General features: G+C 31.6%; 1 protein-coding gene across 1 annotated transcript in view; it reads left to right on the top strand.

Moving 5' to 3' along the window:
• The window catches only part of LOC114334630 (glucose dehydrogenase [FAD, quinone]-like), a 79,222-nt gene extending 71,922 nt beyond the window's left edge, over positions 1 to 7,300 (top strand). Inside the window, exons 5-6 of the mRNA XM_028284714.2 lie at positions 2,796 to 3,154; positions 4,069 to 7,300. Of these exons, the coding sequence (XP_028140515.1) occupies positions 2,796 to 3,154; positions 4,069 to 4,410 (701 nt within the window). The 3' untranslated portion in view covers positions 4,411 to 7,300. The remainder of the gene's footprint in view (positions 1 to 2,795; positions 3,155 to 4,068) is intronic.
• The last annotated feature ends 13,228 nt before the right edge of the window (positions 7,301 to 20,528 follow it).

Here is a 20,528-nt window from a genome sequence, read left to right as displayed (position 1 = left end):
GACGACATCAAAAGCGTTATTTCAAGTTTTGATCCGACTTGTACCGCTATTGATAACTGTCAAAATATTTTTAAAGAAAAGTCTATTAAAAATCAATTGTTGTATATAAAATCGAATTTCGATATCATTGAAAGTTCAATTACAAAATTAGAGGCTCAAAATTTATGTCTTCACAATAGTATGTCTATTGTTGATTCGGTTAAACAGAAAATAACAAATCTGAATGGGGAAATTGGAGTAAAAATTAAAGATAAACTTGATGACGTTTTAAACAAAAATGAGGGTTTCACTTTATTGCGTTCAATAAATAATATAATCAATTTTGGAAACTTCGATGAAAATATTAATATGGATCCGTCTCTAATAGCAAAGTTTAAATATGCCCCAATTACATCTTGTGACGTTGAGAGATCTTTTTCTGCCTATAAACAAATATTAACAGATAGAAGACATAATATTAGTTTAGAAAATATGAATCAATATATGATTATTTATTGTAACAATAAAAATATGTAAATTTGTTTTATTGTACTCTTTTTATAATATTAGTTTAGAAAATATGAATCAATATTGTAACAATAAAAATATGTACATTTATTTTATTGTACTCTTATTTATCTTGTGGTCAAAATAAAATATTTTGCCGTTTTATTTGTCACAAAACCTGAAGTTAAAAAAATATATTAAGAAATAATAATACAATTTGGTTTAAATTCAAACCTATTTATTTATTTTTATTATTTTTTATTTATTTATGTATTTAACGTAAACCATAAAATTATTCATATAAAAATAAGTGCATATATAAATGCATATTTGCATGTTAATTGTGCATATTCAGCTTGTTTTAAAATGCATATTGCATGCATATTTTAGACATTTTTTAGTGCATATTTTCCAGTCTCTAATTATAACATCAATATTTCGAACTTTACGCGATCCCTCTTCAGGTGACAGCCACAACTTTTTTTTAGTGGTAAAGTACTTACATCATGTGACAGCTCATTTAAAAGCGTTTGAAATAGTAATTCCAAAAATGTATAACACCTTAATTCTTTTTGAGAGCGCAGGTGCAAAATTTCGATCGAATTATTTTTAAACGCATTCATTTTTTTTTTTGGAATTCTGAGAAAACTAATAAGTATTTTTGAAAAATTTAAACGCAGAATAAAAGATTACATTATTACCGAGGGCAGAAAGTCCATTAGAATAAACAAAAAGTTTCCTTTGTATGGTATATTTAAAATTATAAATCATACTATATTTTTTTTTCACCCCTGTGACTTATTAAAATAATCATTATAGAAGTTTCCAGGGACTTCAGACCCTCGATAATACTGTAATATTTTATTCTGCGTTTAAATTTTTTTAAAATACTAATTAGTTTTCTCAGGATTCAAAAAAAAGTGAATACGATAATAGACACACGAAAACTTCCTTCCAGTACAGACTACACTTGGAAACGAAATGAAATTATTCGGCACTTCGGCAGAGGTAACACCATTGTTTAACAAAGAACGATAAGGAAAAGCCGTTACATTTCAAATGGTCAAGCAAAACATTTATTGTTTCAACAACTTCGTTTATTGTTACCATGAACGCATTGATTGTGGTTATTAAACGCAGTAGTAGATTGATTAATGCATTCGTTGTCACAACAATCAGTTTACATCTATACAATAATCATATATTACTCTATATTAACAACATTTGTACATTGTTTTAATGAAATCTGTTCGTTGTCACGATAAACCAAGGTAATTACTTATCATCTACGAAATCAAGAAAGTGATTTACTGCCAGAATTACCATTATTTATTAAATATACGAAACTAACTTACTGTCTGAATAAATTGAGTGATATTGATTAATGCACTCTAGTTATTTTCACAATTATTATTCAATCATTGTAACAATAACCAAACAAATATATTGATCAATCTCTAAAAGTTCGTTGAAACAAAAAATTAAATTGTTGTTACAACGAAATACTATTCAATAATCACTGTTAATCAATATTACGAACTAATTTTTTTTGAGTGCACTCCACGTCTGATTTCAATTTCCTCTGACAGTTGGTCGTTAACACGTACTTTTGCTCGTAGCTCATAGTATAAATTCGATATAATCCTGAGGTCATTGTAGTCAAGCTTCTTTGATTCTAGGAAATGCATTAATTGTTTATGTCGTACTTTGTCGAATGCTTTATTATAGTCAATAAAGCACGCATATATATCTTGATTGAGTAGGTTTTGGTAATTACTAGTTGCGCACTAGGTCCAGCGCATTTTCCTAAGGTCCATGATGTCTATGTAAAGCTTACCCATTTCTTTAATATTGTAGATTTTACCTGCCTAATACATAATCTTTGCGTTCCAAGACAGAGTTTAATAGTTTTCTAGTTTTTCATTGCCTTGTCGTTTTTATTGTATGGGGGTTTCGCTTGATTGCGACCTGATCTAATTGATATATTCCTCTCCTCTCGGATCTTGCCTTTGGATATCCATGATCATCACTACCATATTTTACTTTTGAAGCTATCATTATCTACTAATTTTACTAGGGGTGCTCTAGGAGTCTCTAATGCAGTGGATCCCCTTTGTTTTAAACATAACTGATAGTCTTTAATTTATTCATTAAATTCAACGTCCTGGGAATTTTGTGTATAATTTAGTCTTGTGAAATGTTTTTCTACGCTTATTTCTTGTATCTCGTTGTTTTGACGGTTAGCTGTATTAATTTAACAATGCTAAATGAATATGGATCGAAATGTAATGTCAGCTTTTTTATTATAGGTAAGGGTCCCTTAACCTTACCAGGAGGTGCTGAAGCGTTGGCGTTTATAAAGACAAAATATGCCTCTCCCAAACAGGATTACCCAGACATGGAGTTAGTACTGGGAGTATCTTCTTTCAATAGTTTATTATTTGGTCTAATCAGCAACTTTGTTGGCATACCTACCAAGATATTTAGGCAAGTTTTTGCGCCACACGTAGGGAAACCTTCTTTTAGTATCAACCCATTCATTCTAAAGCCAAAGAGTAGAGGAAGGGTATATTTAGAGGATAAAGATCCGATGAAAGCTCCTGTTATATTAACAAATTATTTTAAAAGCGAAGAAGATGTAAATACATTAGTTGAAGGACTTAAAATGGTAAGAATGGATACAATCCCTTTTACTCTATAATAACCTGCAATATTAAAATAAAATGATGGCTTTTACAGCTTAAGTCTCCATGAAAGAGTCTCATTCCCATTGCGTGCAGGTTGTTTTCGACGGTGCTGGACAGCATGCCCCTTCACCCTTCATTGTAAGATCGCATTCTCTTTCTTGGTTCAATTTCCTGATCGTGATGGTAGAACGGAACAGATGGGATATGCAGAACGAAACCCTACACTGCTTCGTAGGAGTAGGCTCATATGGATGACCGCATCCATTTTGTCTTCTTGAGGTTAAGGCTCAGGCCGTATTTGTCACTAACTTTCATTGCCTGTTGTAATTCATCTATGCTACTGGCACTGGCATGGCAAGGATCACCGTTTCATTGGCATATCTTATATTGTTGGTTAACTCACCGTTTATTTTTATACCCTCATTTGCATTTTTCATACATTTTTTTAAATATTTACTCGGAATAAATATTGAATAGGAGTGGGGATAAGACACACGCCTGCCGGACATCTCTTCTGACCTCCACACTTTCAGTAAGTTCGTTGCCAGTTTTTGCTCTTGCTGTTTGACCCCAGTAAAAGTTTTACCACAATACGAATATCTTTCTCGTTATTATCTGTCTTTGGCAGAATATCTAACTGGTCTTACGGAGGTTCAAATACTTCATGAATAATTAACAAAAATATTACTTTGAATACTCATTTAAGAGGTCTTGGTGTGGAATTGTTTCTTGTTATCGTTTCATCTTCAGTTTCAACATACATTATCTATCGCAAAAGGCAAAATAAAAGCAATAGGCAAATAAATCGTTTAAAAAGTGAAAACTAATGAAAACCAAATTTCGTTGTATTTTTAATTCTTGTATGTGTTAACTTATTAACTTCGATAATTTGTAGGTTGTGCAAATAGCCGAATCTGAACCCTTCAAAAGATACAATACGAAGGTAAATAGGTCTCCCTTTCCTGGATGCGAAAAATTGACATTTGGGAGTGATGAATATTGGAAATGTGTTGTAAGGCAGGTTGCAGTTTCTGAACAACATCATGTAGGTACCTGCAAGATGGGTCCATCGACTGATCCTGATGCAGTAGTTGATCCGTCGCTAAAAGTGTATGGGATTCAAGGTCTTCGGGTGGTTGATGCGTCTATTATGCCAAATATTATAGCAGGACATACAAATGCACCTGCGATAATGATAGGAGAGAAGGCAGCTGATATGATTTCAAAAGACTGGTAGAATATCTGTATAAGTTTAGATAATATAGTTATTAGAAGATAATTATTGTTCAAATATTAGTGGCGTAGCTAGCCCCACAGGGGCCCCATATCAAAGTTTGTCGCGCGGCCCTTTTCCACCACTGATATAGCATAGTCCTAAAAATAATTTCAACAAAAGAAGCAAAAACGCTTGTATAGAATAGAACAGAAATATGCTTTATTGTCACTGAAAGTTTTACAATTTTATGGACAAAGATTACAAAGATTAGGAAAAACAGAATAACAAATACAGTTTACTGAAATTACAAAAATCGTCAATATTATTACAAAATAAAAGATAATGAAATAAAATAAAACAATACAGGTTGTTTCATTAATAATTGGAAATATTTTAACTAGAATCCTGGGCTCAAAATATTAAGTATTAACCCAAATCACCTACTCCGAAAATGCTTCCTAAGAGAGTTGGAGTTCTTTGAAGATGGTGGTGACTTTTAACCAGTTTTTTAAATACCTATAGAATACTTCTATTTAGAAAAACTAAAACTGGTACGTCTATTTATCTTCCAGAGATAAATCATTTCATAAATTGTGAATTTCTAGTACCGGACATATGCGTCCTCTTTGTGTAGGGCAATGGTTATTTTATCGCATAACTTTTTTTCTTTGACTTTTAAGCATTTTTGACACTGGAATATTAAATCGTGAGGTACTCTAGTACTAAAAGTTACTCTTACTTTAAGTCGGTAGGATATTTAAGTCTTCTAGAAAAATCGATTTGAAAAAGTTTCGTTTTTTGAATTTGAGCAAAATTTGAAAAAAACCTAAAGCAAGAGTAACTTTTAGTGCTAGAATACCTCATAAGTTAATAATTTAATGTCAGAAATGCTTCAAAATTAAAGACACAAAAAATAATGCGATAAAATATCTGTTGACCTACCCAAAACGGACGCATATGATCGGTACTAGAAATTCGCAATTGATGAAATCGATTCATCTCTGGAATAAATGTACCAGTTTTCGTTTTTTGTTTGTGGGTTAAATCTTAATATTTTGAGCCCATGAATCTACAGTTGTTAAATTATTTCCAGTTATTAATGAAACACCCTGTATATTGCAAAATTTACATAAATTGCAAATTGCATAATACAACCTTAGAAACTAATAGGTAAGTTCTGCGTATAAAACCCAAATATAGATAATAATAGTAAACCCAATAAACTCTAATAAACCAAAGTCGAAAAATAGATTTGAATTGTTGAGACTCGTTGTTTTAAAACAGATTCAGTTTTTTCAAGCCAATGGTAAATGGACATACAAAACGAACCTAAACAAAGAAGCTCTGTACTTTAACGGCAAGCGACCGGCAAATACATACATAGATATACCTAAATACAATTTATAGAAAAAGAACAGATTACACGAAAATATACGCAAACAATACCTAGTGTTTCAATGTTTCAAATATTCAAAGGTAAAGCGATTAGGTACAAATATTGCAATTTGGCATTATACATTATACACTGTCTCACATACAACCAACGGTGAATAGACAATAAAAAGTAGCTTGAAGACAAAAAAGCTCTGTAGTTATAGAAAGGCGAGAGGTAGAAAATAGATAGTACTTGTACATAAATATAATTTATACATATATACGAGTAGATAGATCACCCATTTCACGAAAATGTCGATATCCAAACAATATACATTGTTCAAAGCGTTTTAATAGTAAAATAATTGTAGCATATTTTGTTCCATTTTTTTAAAGGAATTTTGTGTCGACATGCCGCGCTGGGGCCCCTGAAAATAAACAGAATAATACAAAGAAAGACAGCTTTAGATTTAATTCAGTGGCCACCACCATCAGTTAAAATAATAATATGTTTCTTTTTTTTAGTCATCAGAACTGCCTGTGGTGTACTCTGAAGCTACCTACATCTAGCTGTTTACTAAGCAAAATAATAAACAAACATTTGTTGCAGGGTGCATTAGCGACATCTATTTAAACAAATTAAACAAAATAGAAAAGAGAAAATTTTCTTTTGGGTCTGAGTTCTTGGTGACTATTAATACCGAGCCAAAATCTCAATACCGGTATTTGGTATTTAAAATTTCAAATACCGGGATCCCGGTATTAAAACCGGTATTATGAATAAAAAATATACACGTTATTTATACTATCCTCAGTTGTTATATCGACTTGTTATTAAATAATATATACAACCGTTGATTGAAATACCTCAATCAACGATACAACCTATTAAATTTTGTTTTGAAATGAGTAGAGATGTTGTTTATAACATTACATAGAGAGTAGGAATAGATAGATACAAAAAATGTGCAAATAGAAAAACTATATATTTGATTCTAGGATAAATTTTGCATATAATAGGATAGTACTTTTACTTATAAAATTTGCTATTTGTAAATTAATTTAACTTTAAAATATATTAATACAAAGATTAACTTACTGTGACAAATATTGTATATGGATTACTCTGTATTTAGACCGCTATATATTTTCAATTATTATTAATAATTCACAAAATAAGTGAGACTAATTTATACACCACAATACACAAAAAAATGAAAAATAGATCTTAAAATGTAAAAACAATTCTGATTAATAAACCTTACGGCTAATTTATAAAATAAAGTAGTCTAATTTTAAATATTTAAGAATTTTTATATAACTCATTTTATGTATTTAGTCCATGTGGTGAGACCGCTCCCGTCTGGAAAAATTTCTGATTCGGTTTCTTTGTGGATTCCTATTCAAAAATCTCCCCTTTAAACAAATCTAAAGGGTGCCGGGCGGAATTTTTGGGCAGAAATTGTTTAAACAATGTTTTTAAACAAATACAAAATATCACGTTTTTTTGGCACGGAACATATTTTATTTTCAAGTTTTGTGGCTCATTCTAAACACGAAAGGTATCCTATAAATTTTCTCAAAAATTGATAGTTTTCGAGTTATAGGCGATTTAAAATCTGAAAAATGCGAAAATACGCATTTTCGATGCCTAATAACTCATATTTAAATTAGTATTTTTGGGGTTGCCAGTTACTTTAATTGAAGTTTAGACATTCAGCTTCAAGATTCTGAAAAGTGATTGCGTCTAACCTTAATTTAAACCGTCCTTTTTTAATTGTTATATATGCGTGTTTATCCGATTTTTTTGCCGGTGCGGCGAGCTCTATTTCAAAAATCTCCAATATTCCTCCGAAAGATATTTTTTTCTAGATTCTTTGGGATATTCTAAATAAAATAAGTTTCTTGACATTTTTCTCAAAAGTTAACAGTTTTAAAGTTATAAGCGATTTAAAATTAGAAAATGCGTTTTTTTGTTTCAGATTTTAAATCGCTTATAACTTTAAAACTATTAACTTTTGAGAAAAATGTCAAGAAACTTATTTTATTTAGAATATTCCAAAGAATCTAGAAAAAATATGTTTCTTACGATAATAGGAGATTTTTGAAATAGAGCGCGCCGCACCGGCAAAAAATCGGATAAACACGCATATTTAACAATTAAAAAACAACGGTATCAATTAATGTTAGACGCGATCACTCTTCAGAATCTTGAAGCTGAATGTTTAATCTTCAATTTAATTATCTGAGAACCTCAAAAATTCTAATTTAAATATGAGTTTTTAAGCCTCGAAAATGCGTATTTTCGCATTTTTCATATTTTAAATCGCTTGTAACTCCAAAACTATTAATTTTTAAGAAAAATTACAAGATACCTTTCTGATTTAGAATGACCCAAAAAAACCTGAAAATATATGTTCCGTGACAATAAAACGTGATCTTTTGTATTTGTTTAAAAAAATTGTTTAAACAATTTCTTCCCAAAAATTCCGCCCGGCACTCTTCAGATTTGTTTAAAGGGGACATTTTTGAATAGGAATTCACAGAGAAACCGAATCAGAAATTTTTTTCAGACGGGAGCGGTCTCACCACATGAACTAATTTGTATAGACGAGATTTAATAATTTGGTTGTAGAAGCTGATATAACCCTTCGACTTATACTCTGGGATAATTAGCAAAATACAAGGAAAAGTTATTTACCAGCAATTTTATTGCTGCAATTCTGCAATTGAATCTTATGATTGTATATAATAATAATATAGGTATGCAAAGTCCGCAGATAGTGTGCTACTTTTTTATAAACAAAATGGCGCCCGAAAATCGTGTTTTTTTCAATTTTTGCTGTATAACTCCAAAGATTTTAAATTTACACCAAAAACACTCAAATAAAAATTCACCGTAGTTAAATTCTGCATAGAGACGTGTTTTTCCCGATTTACTTCGACGAAAATTTTCCCCGAAAAATTCGGGTTTTTCCAACAAAATCTTTAGTTTTCAACTAAAATTTTAGGTAAGTAATTGTTTATCAGTAATTAAATAACTTGGTAATATAAAAGCACTTTTTGTATAGATTAAAATTCCAGAAGCCGATGGAAATTGAATCAACAGCTTAGCAACAATTGAATTGTTGATTAAAAATTTACGGTCACTATAATAACCACAATAATTATGGTACATAAGAATAACTATGATTTTTGTATAAATAGATACTGTATCTATCTAATGTACTTTACAGAATTGAAATTGGACTATTTAAACGGCCTCAGGAATATTTTAAAATTACAAATCAAATTTTACAAATTTCTCGGAAAATATTAAATTAAATCATGAAAACGGTATTGAACAAAAAAGCGGCAGGGCGCTTCTTCTAAAAGAAAAAAGGTTTAATTCTGATGAGTGGTTCCTGAAATACAACCGGTCAAACTTGACCAGCATTTACGGCAAAGGTATAAACAATAGGATCATAATTTTCTAGCCATCACCTTTTTATTTTTATCGTCTTTCTCCATACCAATTTTCATATCTTTAGAATACTCATAACATATATTATTATAATAAAAACTATCGATATTACGAGTGAAAATTGACAAAAATAGCAAAATTACAATCAAAAGTTAGGTTGGAGAAAATGTTAGCTCAAAGTTCAAAATCGGTATACGTTTAAAAAATGCATTTTCTCGGCTTCCCATGGACCAATTTTTTTCATTCTTTTTTTGTTCCCAAGTAACTCGAGTAGAGTCATCTAACTAACGTATTATCAAATGTCAAACTTGCTTTTATTTTGTTATAATAGATTAATTTATTTATAAGAAAAGAAAACTACATATTTTTTCCAGTGGTAGACTTTTTTAGATAAACTTACTACAAGTGTAGCTTTTAACGTTAAAAACACAAACATTCTTATTTGAAAGCTGTATAATTATTTAAACAATCTTTATTTAAACAAATTAAAAATTGTTGTTATAATAAATACATTAATTTATTATAACAAAACAAAAGCAACTTTGGCATTTAATTGTGCGTTAGTTAGATGGCTCTACTCGAGTTACTTGGGAACAAAAAAAGAATGAAGAAAATTGCTCCATAAGAAGCCGAGAAAATGAATTTTTTTAACGTATACCGATTTTAAACTTTGAGATTACATTTTCTCCAATCTAATTTTTGATTGGAATTTTGCTATTTTTGGTAATTTTCACTCGTAATATCGATAGTTTTTATTATAATAATATTAGTCCAGGGCGCATCTGTTTTGAGATGGACGTTGAGAGGTGACTCAAATTTTTTTGCAGAAATTGCTTGAAAATAAATCAAATAATAATATTTGAGTTATCCTCCCTCTCAAAAAGGTCCGGAACATTGTTTAAATAATCAAAATGTCAAAAATTGAAGGAAAAATTCGATTTTTTTCTTGGTTTTTTGATTATAACTTTAAAAGTATTCATTTCCGAGAAAAGTTGTACTGACCTAAAAGTTGCGTAAGTAAATTTCCTACAACATAGAATTGGTTAATAATTTAAAAAATTGTCACCCTAGTTGCAAAATAGCAATATTTGCGAAAAAACCATACAAAAACAAGTATTTTCAACCATTTATGCTACACTTAGGACCTTCATATTTCACCCAGAAAAACTTCATGATACAGTAAAACAATACTGTAAATTTCTTTAAGATCGGTTTAACAGATTTTGCAAAATAAATTTTGCAATCCAGCTTTCGCAAAAAAAATTCATTTTTTCAAAATGTTACAGGACTGAAAATAAAGCAGATAGCAAGTTGAATTTTTTTTGCTTATAGAAGTTTACTGTATCTTTCATTTGCAATTTTCAAAATTAAAATCGATTAATTATCACGGCGTCAGAAAATTTTTGAAATAAAAAATAATTTTTGGTGCTACGCGCAGGACAGCGGTGTTCGATTCACACAAGTTGATTTCCACCAAAATTTCGTCCAATCTTTATATAATATATTATTTTCTTACTCTATATTTTGTTGTATTTTAATATTTTAATTCCACAAAAATCAAACTAATTTTGTTATTGTTTGTGAAATATTGTTTAAACAATTACATATGTTTAAAAATAATAAACTTTTATTATTTAAGTTAAAATATATGAACAAAGAAAGTTTTTGCTAATAAAAGTGTTATTTCAAAGGATAGAGTAGGTGTTTTTATTTTGCAATAAACAAATTTATTTATTTATATCGAAATGTAATAAAAATTAAAATGTATCAATCATTATCAAAGGTCATTGGAATGCCCAATCAGAGCAAACTATCCGCTGTCCTGCGCGTAGCACCAATAATTAATGTTTATTTAAAAATTTCCTGACGCCGTGGTGTTAATCGATTTTAATTTTTCAAAATTGCCAATGAGAGGTACAGTACACTTCTATGTGCAAAAAAATTTTCAACTTGCTATCTGCTTTATTGTCAGTCCTGTAACATTTTGAAAAAATGAATTTTTTTTAAGAAAGCCGGATTGCAAAATTTATTTTACAAAATCTATTGAACTGATCTTAATGAAATTTACAGTACTGTTTTACTGTATCATAAAGTTTTTCAGGATGAAATATGAAGGTCCTAAGTTTAGCATAAATGGTTGAAAAACGTAAAATACGAATACTTGTTTTTGTATGTTTTTTTCACAATTATTGCTATTTTGCAACAAGTGTGACTATTTTCTAAATTTTTAACCAATTCTATATTATAGGAAATTTAATTACGCAACTTTTATGTTAGTACAACTTTTCTCGGAAATGAATACTTTTAAAGTTGTAATCAAAAAACCAAGAAAAAAATCGAATTTTTCCTTAATTTTTTGACATTTTGATTATTTAAACAATGTTCCGGACCTTTTTGAGAGGAAGGATAACTCAAATATTATTATTTGATTTATTTTCAAGCAATTTCTGCAGAAAAATTTGAGTCACCTCTCAACGTCCAAATGTACTAATATTTTTACAGATGAGCCCTGGTCTATATATGTTATGAGTATTTTAAAGACATGAAAATTGGAGTGGAGAAATAGGACCGAAATAGAAAGGTTCAAAAGTTATGATCCTATTGTTTATGTCTTTGCCGTAAATGCCGGTCAACTTTGACTGGTTGTATCTCAGGAACCACTTATCACAATTAAACTTTTTTTTTAGAAGAAGCGTCCTGTAACTTTTTTCCCAATGCCGTTTTCATGATTTAATTTAATATTTCCCGAGATGTTCTATTTGTTTATAAGCCAACAAATTGTTTATAACTTTAAAATATTCCTGAGGCCGTTTTAATAGTCCAATTTCAATTCTGTAAAGTGCATTAGATAGGTACAGTATCTTTTTATAAAAAAATTATAGCTGTTGCTACGTATCGTAATTTTGTGGTTATTATAGTGATCGTAACTTTTTAATTTACAATTCAATTGTTGCTAAACTGTTCATTCAATTTTCATCGGCTTCTGGAATTATAATCTATACAAAAAGTTCTTTTATATTACGAAGCTATTTAATTATTAATAAACAATTACTTACCTATCTAAAATTTTAGTTGAAAAATAAAGATTTTGTTGGAAAAACCCGCATTTTCCGGGGAAAATTTTTGTCGAAGTAAATCGAAACAAACACGTCTCCATGCAGAATTTAATTACGGTGAATTTTTACTTGAGTATTTTTGGTATAAAGTTAAAATATTTGGAGTTATAGAGCAAAAATTGAAAAAAAGCACGATTTTCGGGCGCCATTTTGTTTATAAAAAAGTAGCACACTATCTGCGGACTTTGCATACCTATATTATTAATATATATATAATCATAAGATTCGATTCCAGCAATAAAATTGCTAGTAAATATCTTTTCCCAAAAATGGCATATTCTCCGATAATCTGCCCAGACTATTAAATTAACGACATTCACGCTTTTAGAAAGCGCGATACTTGACTTGTATGTGTAATAAACGTGTTTAATAAATATTTTTTACAATGATATTGGTTGTTAATCTTCAAAAATAATTTGTTGTAATAGCAAAAAATATCGTAGAAGAAAGTTTATTGTGCATCAATTCATTTTTTATAAATTAAGCTAATACCGAAATACCGGTATTTTTATTATAAATACCGTATCGAATACCGGACAAAAATCGTCCGGGATCCCGGTATTCGGGTTCCCGAAATTCCGGTATTGTAAGCCCTAATGACTATCTATAATCTGAGCTTTTTAAAATTTATAAAGGAAACAGACCGATAAATATCGGACATGGGAGAATCGACAATTTGCAATTATCATCTGTTCGCTTATCTAAATAAAAATCCAACAGAATCTCTACTTCCTTATACTCAAATATGAGTAAAATGTAATAAGGAAAGACAGCTTTAGATTTAATTCGATTCAGGGGCCATCATCATCAGTTGACATATTATGTTTCTTCTTTTTAGAGTCATCAGAACTACCTGTGAGTTACCGTGAAGCTTGAGAGATGGAAGAGGTGAACTGATGGTGGTGGCTCCTGAATCGAATTAAATATAAAGCTGTCGTTCCTTATTTTAATTTACTCATATTTGAGTAATAAGGCAGCAGAGATTCTGTTCGATTTTTATCTAGATAGGGGTAGAGGTTATAGCGGTACGCTTTAATTGCTATTTTTGCTAATTTTATTTTCTTAATTTTTGATAACTTTTCTCAAAACGAAACGGCACTGGTCATTTAAAATCCACATGTGATATACAAACCATATGCCGTTGATTTCGAGAAACGAAAGGTTATCCCTTAACCTTCGGAGTACGAAGACTGGGTCAAGCGTGACCCGAAATTCAGTTATTTCTTAATATTTTATGAAATAATTTTTTTACAAATCCGATTGATCGTAAGTTCTCCTTATTTGTTTCAATCTATTTTTTCGTATATAATTCATGAACATGCAAATTACAGTTTTTCCTCTACGTAACATATATGATGCCGGGTCAGTCCTGACCCGGTCTTCGGATTTGGAAGAATATTTTCAATATGTTTGTAGGTACACGTATATCGCAGCTGTCTCTGTTTACGTACAGTGGAACCCCGATAAGTCGGCCTCCGATAACCCGGAAGTCCGGATAACCCGAACCGATTTTCATCAGACAAAACAAACATTTTTTCACTTTGACCAAGTTTTTTACCAAGAGATAAACAATACTGTATACAACTGTACGTAATTTAGATGTATTGTGCATATTTTATGTATTTCATGTTTTTGCAATTATAATGGAGTAATCTGTAAGTATACCGTGTTTTATTAATTTTTACCATATTCTCCGGGTAACTCGGATTTTCGATAACTCGGATCGGCCGCAGTCTCGATTAATCCGACTTGTTCAATGTTCCACTGCATTCAAATATATGGCCGGAGCAAATTTACCCATGCCCGTTTTCTGTAAGGTATTAAAATCTGGCCGCCGGAGCGAACTAGTATATGCCCATGGGTAACCATCTTAAAAAATTTAAATACAATAATTTAGGATTTTGTTTGTTTTTTGTTGAATTAAAGATACTGTTTAATAATACTGACTATTTAAAACATCCTTATAAATAAAATGAGAATGGGTCAAGCTTGACCCATCATCGTAATCCAAGTAAGTCAAATAATCTCCGTACTCCTTGTGTAAGATTAATGTTTCTCTCAAGGAAACACTAATAGGTTACGATGCCCCAGATCGCCACACTCTTTACGTCAACGTCTTAAAATACAAAAAAGCTTCTTATCTCTTAAAAGGCAGAGGCAGTAATTTATGGGCCATCTGGCCATTATAGCAAAACCGCAAAACCAGTTGACATAAAGACATAAAGTTATTGGTCCGGCAGGGCAGTCTCTACACAGCATTCAAACGAAAGAGACACACCCTCGCTCGCGCTAACAAACAACCATCTTTCGAGATATAAGAAAAACACCGCTTGTTTACCCAAAATAAATTAAAATATTACTGTTCGTTGTTACACTTATTTTTTATTAACTCCGTCAACCACACCACCGGAATATTGGTGACCTCGAGAACATTTAAAACGCCGCGAAAATTTAACAAATTAGTGCTAATAATATACTTTTGCCGGTTTTGAAATACAGTGAGCATCGAAAATTACGTACAGTACCATTGCCAACAACAGTGCTTCAATGCTTCAGGATAACAGTGCTTCAGTTGATAGGATTTCAGTTAAAATCGCACCGTTTTGGCCAAACGATCCTGAAATTTGGTTCCTGCAAGTGGAAAACCAATTTACACTAGCAAACATAACAAGTGACGCAACAAAATTTAACTACATAGTTGCTAATCTCGAAACAGTGTACATATCAGAAGTTAAGGCATTATTGTGTCACCACCAGCTACAGAGAGGTACGTAAATTAAAGTCAGAGACTTAAGAGACTTAGTGCATTTCAAGAACAAAAAATTAAAAGACTACTTGAGCATGAATAACTGGGCGATCGACGACCTTCTCAATTCTTACGACATTTACAGTCTTTAGCAGGCACAACAGTACCAGATAATATTGTAAGGTCTCTGTAGTTAGGTAGACTGCCATCGTCTACACAGGCTATTCTAGCTACTCAAGCTAAAGCTAGTTTGGACGCAGTTGCCGAGCTAGCTGACACAATCTCCGAAGCTATAGCTCCTAGCGTCCATATGTCAGAAGTTTCCAACGCGCCTGAAAGTACCATTACCAGAAAACGGCAGTTCTCGCCAGTGGCGCACACCTACACCCCCTACACGCGACACTATATATACACGAAATTTTCGATTTTCTAAATCTGACTGAATTGAAAATTGGGCCAACTCCCATCTTAAAGTTTAGGAAAAGACTCACCCATTTATATATCAACCATCCATTTTGGTCCAAAGGTGTGGATTTTACGGCCCTTCCTATTTAGGGTCTGTTTTTCGTTCTCGTCCCCAAAACTCCCAAAAACTTCTAAAATTTAACTCCGACTTTTGCGGCTTCTAATAGAAGCGATCATTACCTTTCCAACGCATGTCTAATTTTGAAAATCGGTTATACCGTTCAAAAGTTACCGAGCTCAGAAATATGAGTCAATTTTTATTTAAAAAAGGGAAAATGTTTGTGGATATGTATGTATGTATGTATGTATGTATGTGTGTGGAAAAGTTAAACCGATCTGAATTTTTTTTCTGTGTTTGAAGAGGGGGCGAGGGCCGATTCAGAACCGGTGTAGTTTGTGAGCTTTGACTACCCGTAAGCCAGCTATAGGACTTGGTAGGTACAAAACGGCATATTTTTTGGCTATATATATATCTTCGGTTCGAGAAGAGACAGGAGAGCAGTAAACACACCAAATCAATAGCGTTGAGTTAAGCTTTCAAATGGTGTTCAAGCTGTCAGGATCAGACATATATACGGCTCAGTATAGCCGAAAAACTGAAAAACTAAACTTTGAAAATTTTGGTTTTTAGACAATTACTCAAAATTTTAACCTACGAATTACGCCAATAACTGAGCGTTTGTAGAAGGACTCTAGACGAATCTAAGGGTGTATACCTTATATCCCGGAAAGTTCGAATTTTTAAGTTATAGGCTTCATAAGTATGATCAAATCTATTTCTTATGGGAAAAACGGTTTTTCAAGTTCAATAATTCCTGTAATAGCTTCAGTTATCATACTACTTGACCTTAGATGCATAAGATACTACTTGTCAATACGTTTCAAACTCATGTTTAGTGAACAAAATCGGTTAAGCCGTTTAGAAGTTATTAAGCTACAAAAGTATAATCCAATTAACGATTATTCCCTAAATGGTTTATGTAGTTGTAGTGGTTACGACGCTAATTTGATCTGGCAACGGGCAATCCGAGTTCATTTACCGGCCATCCCAATATTTTTTTCAATCTACTTATTTCGAATAGAAAAAAAATCTAGTCTACATTCGATGGACACTAGATCATTTGGGAGATAATACGACAAAGGCGACCATTTATAAAGCTTAACGTGTAATCGAGAAACATTTCATTTAACTTTATACATTTAATTTATAAATAACTTTGAAAAACTCCTGATACAAAAATAAAAAACCGCTAAACGCCGTAAAAATGAGTGGCGCATACAATATTCCAGCTACAAAAGATCTGATATGAATATTACGTGGCGCGAAAATGTATTTTCATTTTGATGCAAAACCAATAGTTTTATTTTAAAAGATTTTTTCATAATATTTGCTAAATTTGAAGTAAACGCGCCACAAAAGGGTTTCAAAATTCAAACTGTATCAAAATTACTCTTTTGTGGCGCGTTTTACTTCAAATTGGGCAAATATTATGAAAAAATCTTTTAAAATAAAACTAGAATTTTGTTTTGCATCAAAATGAAAATACATTTTCGCGCCACGTAATATTTATATCAGATCTTTTGTAGCTGGAATATTGTATGCGCCACTCATTTTTGGTGTCGTTGCAGATGCGGTCGTAGCATTTGCGATCACGGCTATTATCGTTGCATTTGCGGTCAGACAAAAATATGTTGATTTTATCGTTGCATGTGCGGTCATTGCCTAATAAACAAATAATATTTTTCCCTTTTTCTACCACTATCACATGAATAATTCTATAACCATATTTTTGTATGATTTAAATAATATTTATCATAGACGTTGATAAGAGGAGAAAATGCTTACTAATAATTTTATTACGGCAAAAAGTATTTTGATATAAAAAAACTTGCTTCTTTTGAGAGTTTAGTGAGATTATCTGCACTAATTAAAAAAAATGAAGATAGTTGATTTACTAAACCTTAGTGTCACATAAATAAAATATTAGTGAATTGTTGATTATTTCTATATAAATTGGCTTCCTTACTGTTTGTGTCAAATGTTAAAAAGTATTAAAAATTTAAAAGTGGATATCCAGCGTGAAGAGCAGAAGGTTTTCCCTTGGTGGTTTCAATCACTTCAAAATTTTCAGTTATTAAAAGTTGTTACTTACTGCAATAAACAATCTCTCAAACTAACAATATACAAATAATATGCATTTGTTTTTATATTTAGATTTTGGTAATTCTCCCCCAACCTTTATAATTAAGCAAATACAAACTTTCCAAAAATCCGTAATGAGGGGATTATTGTGGTTTAGTCATTACTGTTTTCATTATCTATTGTTCGAAATATAGATAAGCGGATTAAAATATTTCAATAGGGTCGACCTGGCCTGCTAATAACTCGGGTGGTTACTAATTTACGACCTTCTTAAATTTCTAGCTTTTAAGTAAAATGTCTGATCGCAAGTGCAACGTTAGGCCGATGTCACATTATGCGTTTTGAACGGATGCGGTGAAAACGCATCCGTTTCCAACGCAACCGGACCGACCTGTCACACTATGCGTTTAGTCTTGTGCAGTTTGTAAGCGCGTACCGATGACTCAAAACGCATCCGTTTCCAACGCAACCGGACCCATCTGTCACACTATGCGTTTTCACCGGATGCGGTGGAAACGCATCCGGTCAAAAGGAAACGCATCCGGTCAAAACGCATAATGTGGCATCGGCCTTACCTGCCAAAATATTTTGGATTGACCGCTTTTGCAACGAAAATTACCTTGACCGCATCTGGACCTATTTCCTCATTTTTACGGCGTTTAGCGGTTTTTTATTCTTGTCGATAAATTGACAGCCGAATTAGCTGAAATAAAAATTCAGCTAGCTAGTTTGTGCTATCCTGCGACAGGCTAGCACTAGTTTGTCGCAGGCTAGCACAAACTAACACATACCGTTGTAACCGCAGCAACTCAAGAGGTAGACCTTATCCTAGAGAGAGAAGCTACAGTAGGGAACATAAAAAGGCGCATTTAAATCAAAGCGACCACGAACGAACGAACGAATTTGTTCGTTAATTTTATTGTATTTTTACAGCGAATCGAGCACGACCGAACGAATTCGTTCGCATTCGCACATGTTCCAACCGATGTCGGTAAGTTAGCGAATCATCAAAGGAAATCGTTGTTCAATGTGGACAGTGGATAGACGGTAGCGAACGAATTCGTTTAGAAGTACTGATTTAATTTATTTACAAACATTAGTTTGAGAGGGTTGTTTATTGTGTAGTCGTGAAAACATAATTTTGCAATATGGAATGGACCAATGAAAAGATACTTCAATTAATTGAGTTATATAGAAATGAAAAATGCCTATGAAACCCGAAATCGAAGCTACGAGTATATAAAATAATAAACAGAAAAACTGATGCTTGATATAACATATGAGGCAGGAGGAATATAACATTCTATAGGAATAATGGGTTGTGATGTCTCTGAACTAAAAAAATAAATTAGCATCTGGCATAAGCGGGTTCGAAGCATAAAAAGGGTTCGACGTGATTTGCTTTTAAAATCCTAATGTTTTTATTGGATAAATTTCAACCCAGAAAGACTAATGAGATAAGCAAATCAAATTAATTGCTAAAATTAATTAAAAGCAAATTTATTTTTATACACCAATTTGACAATTTATTATTTGAACATAATATAGTTATAATACCAAGATCAAGCAACTTTTTCGAAGAATAATTTTAAGAAAGCTGGTTCTTTAATATATTCTCTATGCTCCCTCAAACAGCGTATAATACCTGCTACCTGGCTGCTGATACAGATTGCGTTCATTAGTTCGAAGCACATTACAGGTACCTACCTACCTAAATATATTGAATTCAAAATTATTTTAAGAAGATAATTTTTTTTGTCATTACTTTTGTCATTATTAGAAATATGAATACAAATATTTTGTCAGTAATTTATATGCTAAAAAGTGTTACGTTTGACATGTGCTCTTGTGCGGAATGGAAGCATGGACGTTAAAGGCCAGTTGTATTAACAAATTTGAAGTGTTAAAAATGTAGTGCCTACGTCGAATGCTTAGAATGTCATGGACGGACAGACTCAGAAATGATTAAGTATTAAGAAGAGCGGGTTTACAGGATAGGGAACTTTTTAATTATGTTAAAAGTAAGAAGACTGATTATCTGGGGCATATATTACGAGGGTAACGATACACTTTTCAGCAACTAATACACAAAGATAGAGGGTAAGAGGGGTCTGAGAAAAAGATGCCATGGCTGCGTAATCGCCACCGCCAGTGGACAAGAATCCACGGCTATGAAATGCTTTGCAATGCTGCTAAAAACAGTAATATTTTATAAACAAGATAATGTAGGGTGGACGCATACGCAGAAATGGATGGCATCTTCAGAAGAAGCAGAGATATGAATTTATAATTGCTAGACATTTTTGGACGTTTTATTTATCTCAAACTTTAGTTGATAATGCCAGATTTAAATAAAATATTGAGTTGGTTCGTAACCACTCACCTGAACACAAGTACTTACCTTGTGCAATTTTCGAGCAAGGATGAAATACATTCACATGTGATCTTTAAATCTTAAGACATTGACTTAATGTCGACCACTTTTCATTATAGAATGTAACAATAATGTATTTTTGAGGTTTTTATACCTATTGAAGTGGCTAGTTTCAATTACTTGTACACTGGACGTTTACACTGATGATGGTCAATTTGACCGAACACGTTTTGTATTTCCACTCCTTCGTGGATAAATTTTAAGGATTTTTAATAAATTCATATATGCCTACGTACAACAGAATTGTTTACTTCATTCCACGTTGAAATAAAATATTAATAAATAAAACTTCAACAAAATAATAAAAAATACCTGAATAAATTATTTTTGGGTCGGGAAATAATTTTTATTTTATTTTAATTATTAAAATCAAATTTTTTAAATTAAATAATTATAGA

The sequence above is a fragment of the Diabrotica virgifera genome, chromosome 5 (genome assembly GCF_917563875.1).
Source record: "Diabrotica virgifera virgifera chromosome 5, PGI_DIABVI_V3a".
Classification (NCBI taxonomy): Eukaryota; Metazoa; Arthropoda; class Insecta; order Coleoptera; family Chrysomelidae; genus Diabrotica; species Diabrotica virgifera.
The sequence above is the reverse complement of the archived record's forward strand: the minus strand, read 5'-3'. Positions and strand labels throughout refer to the sequence as shown.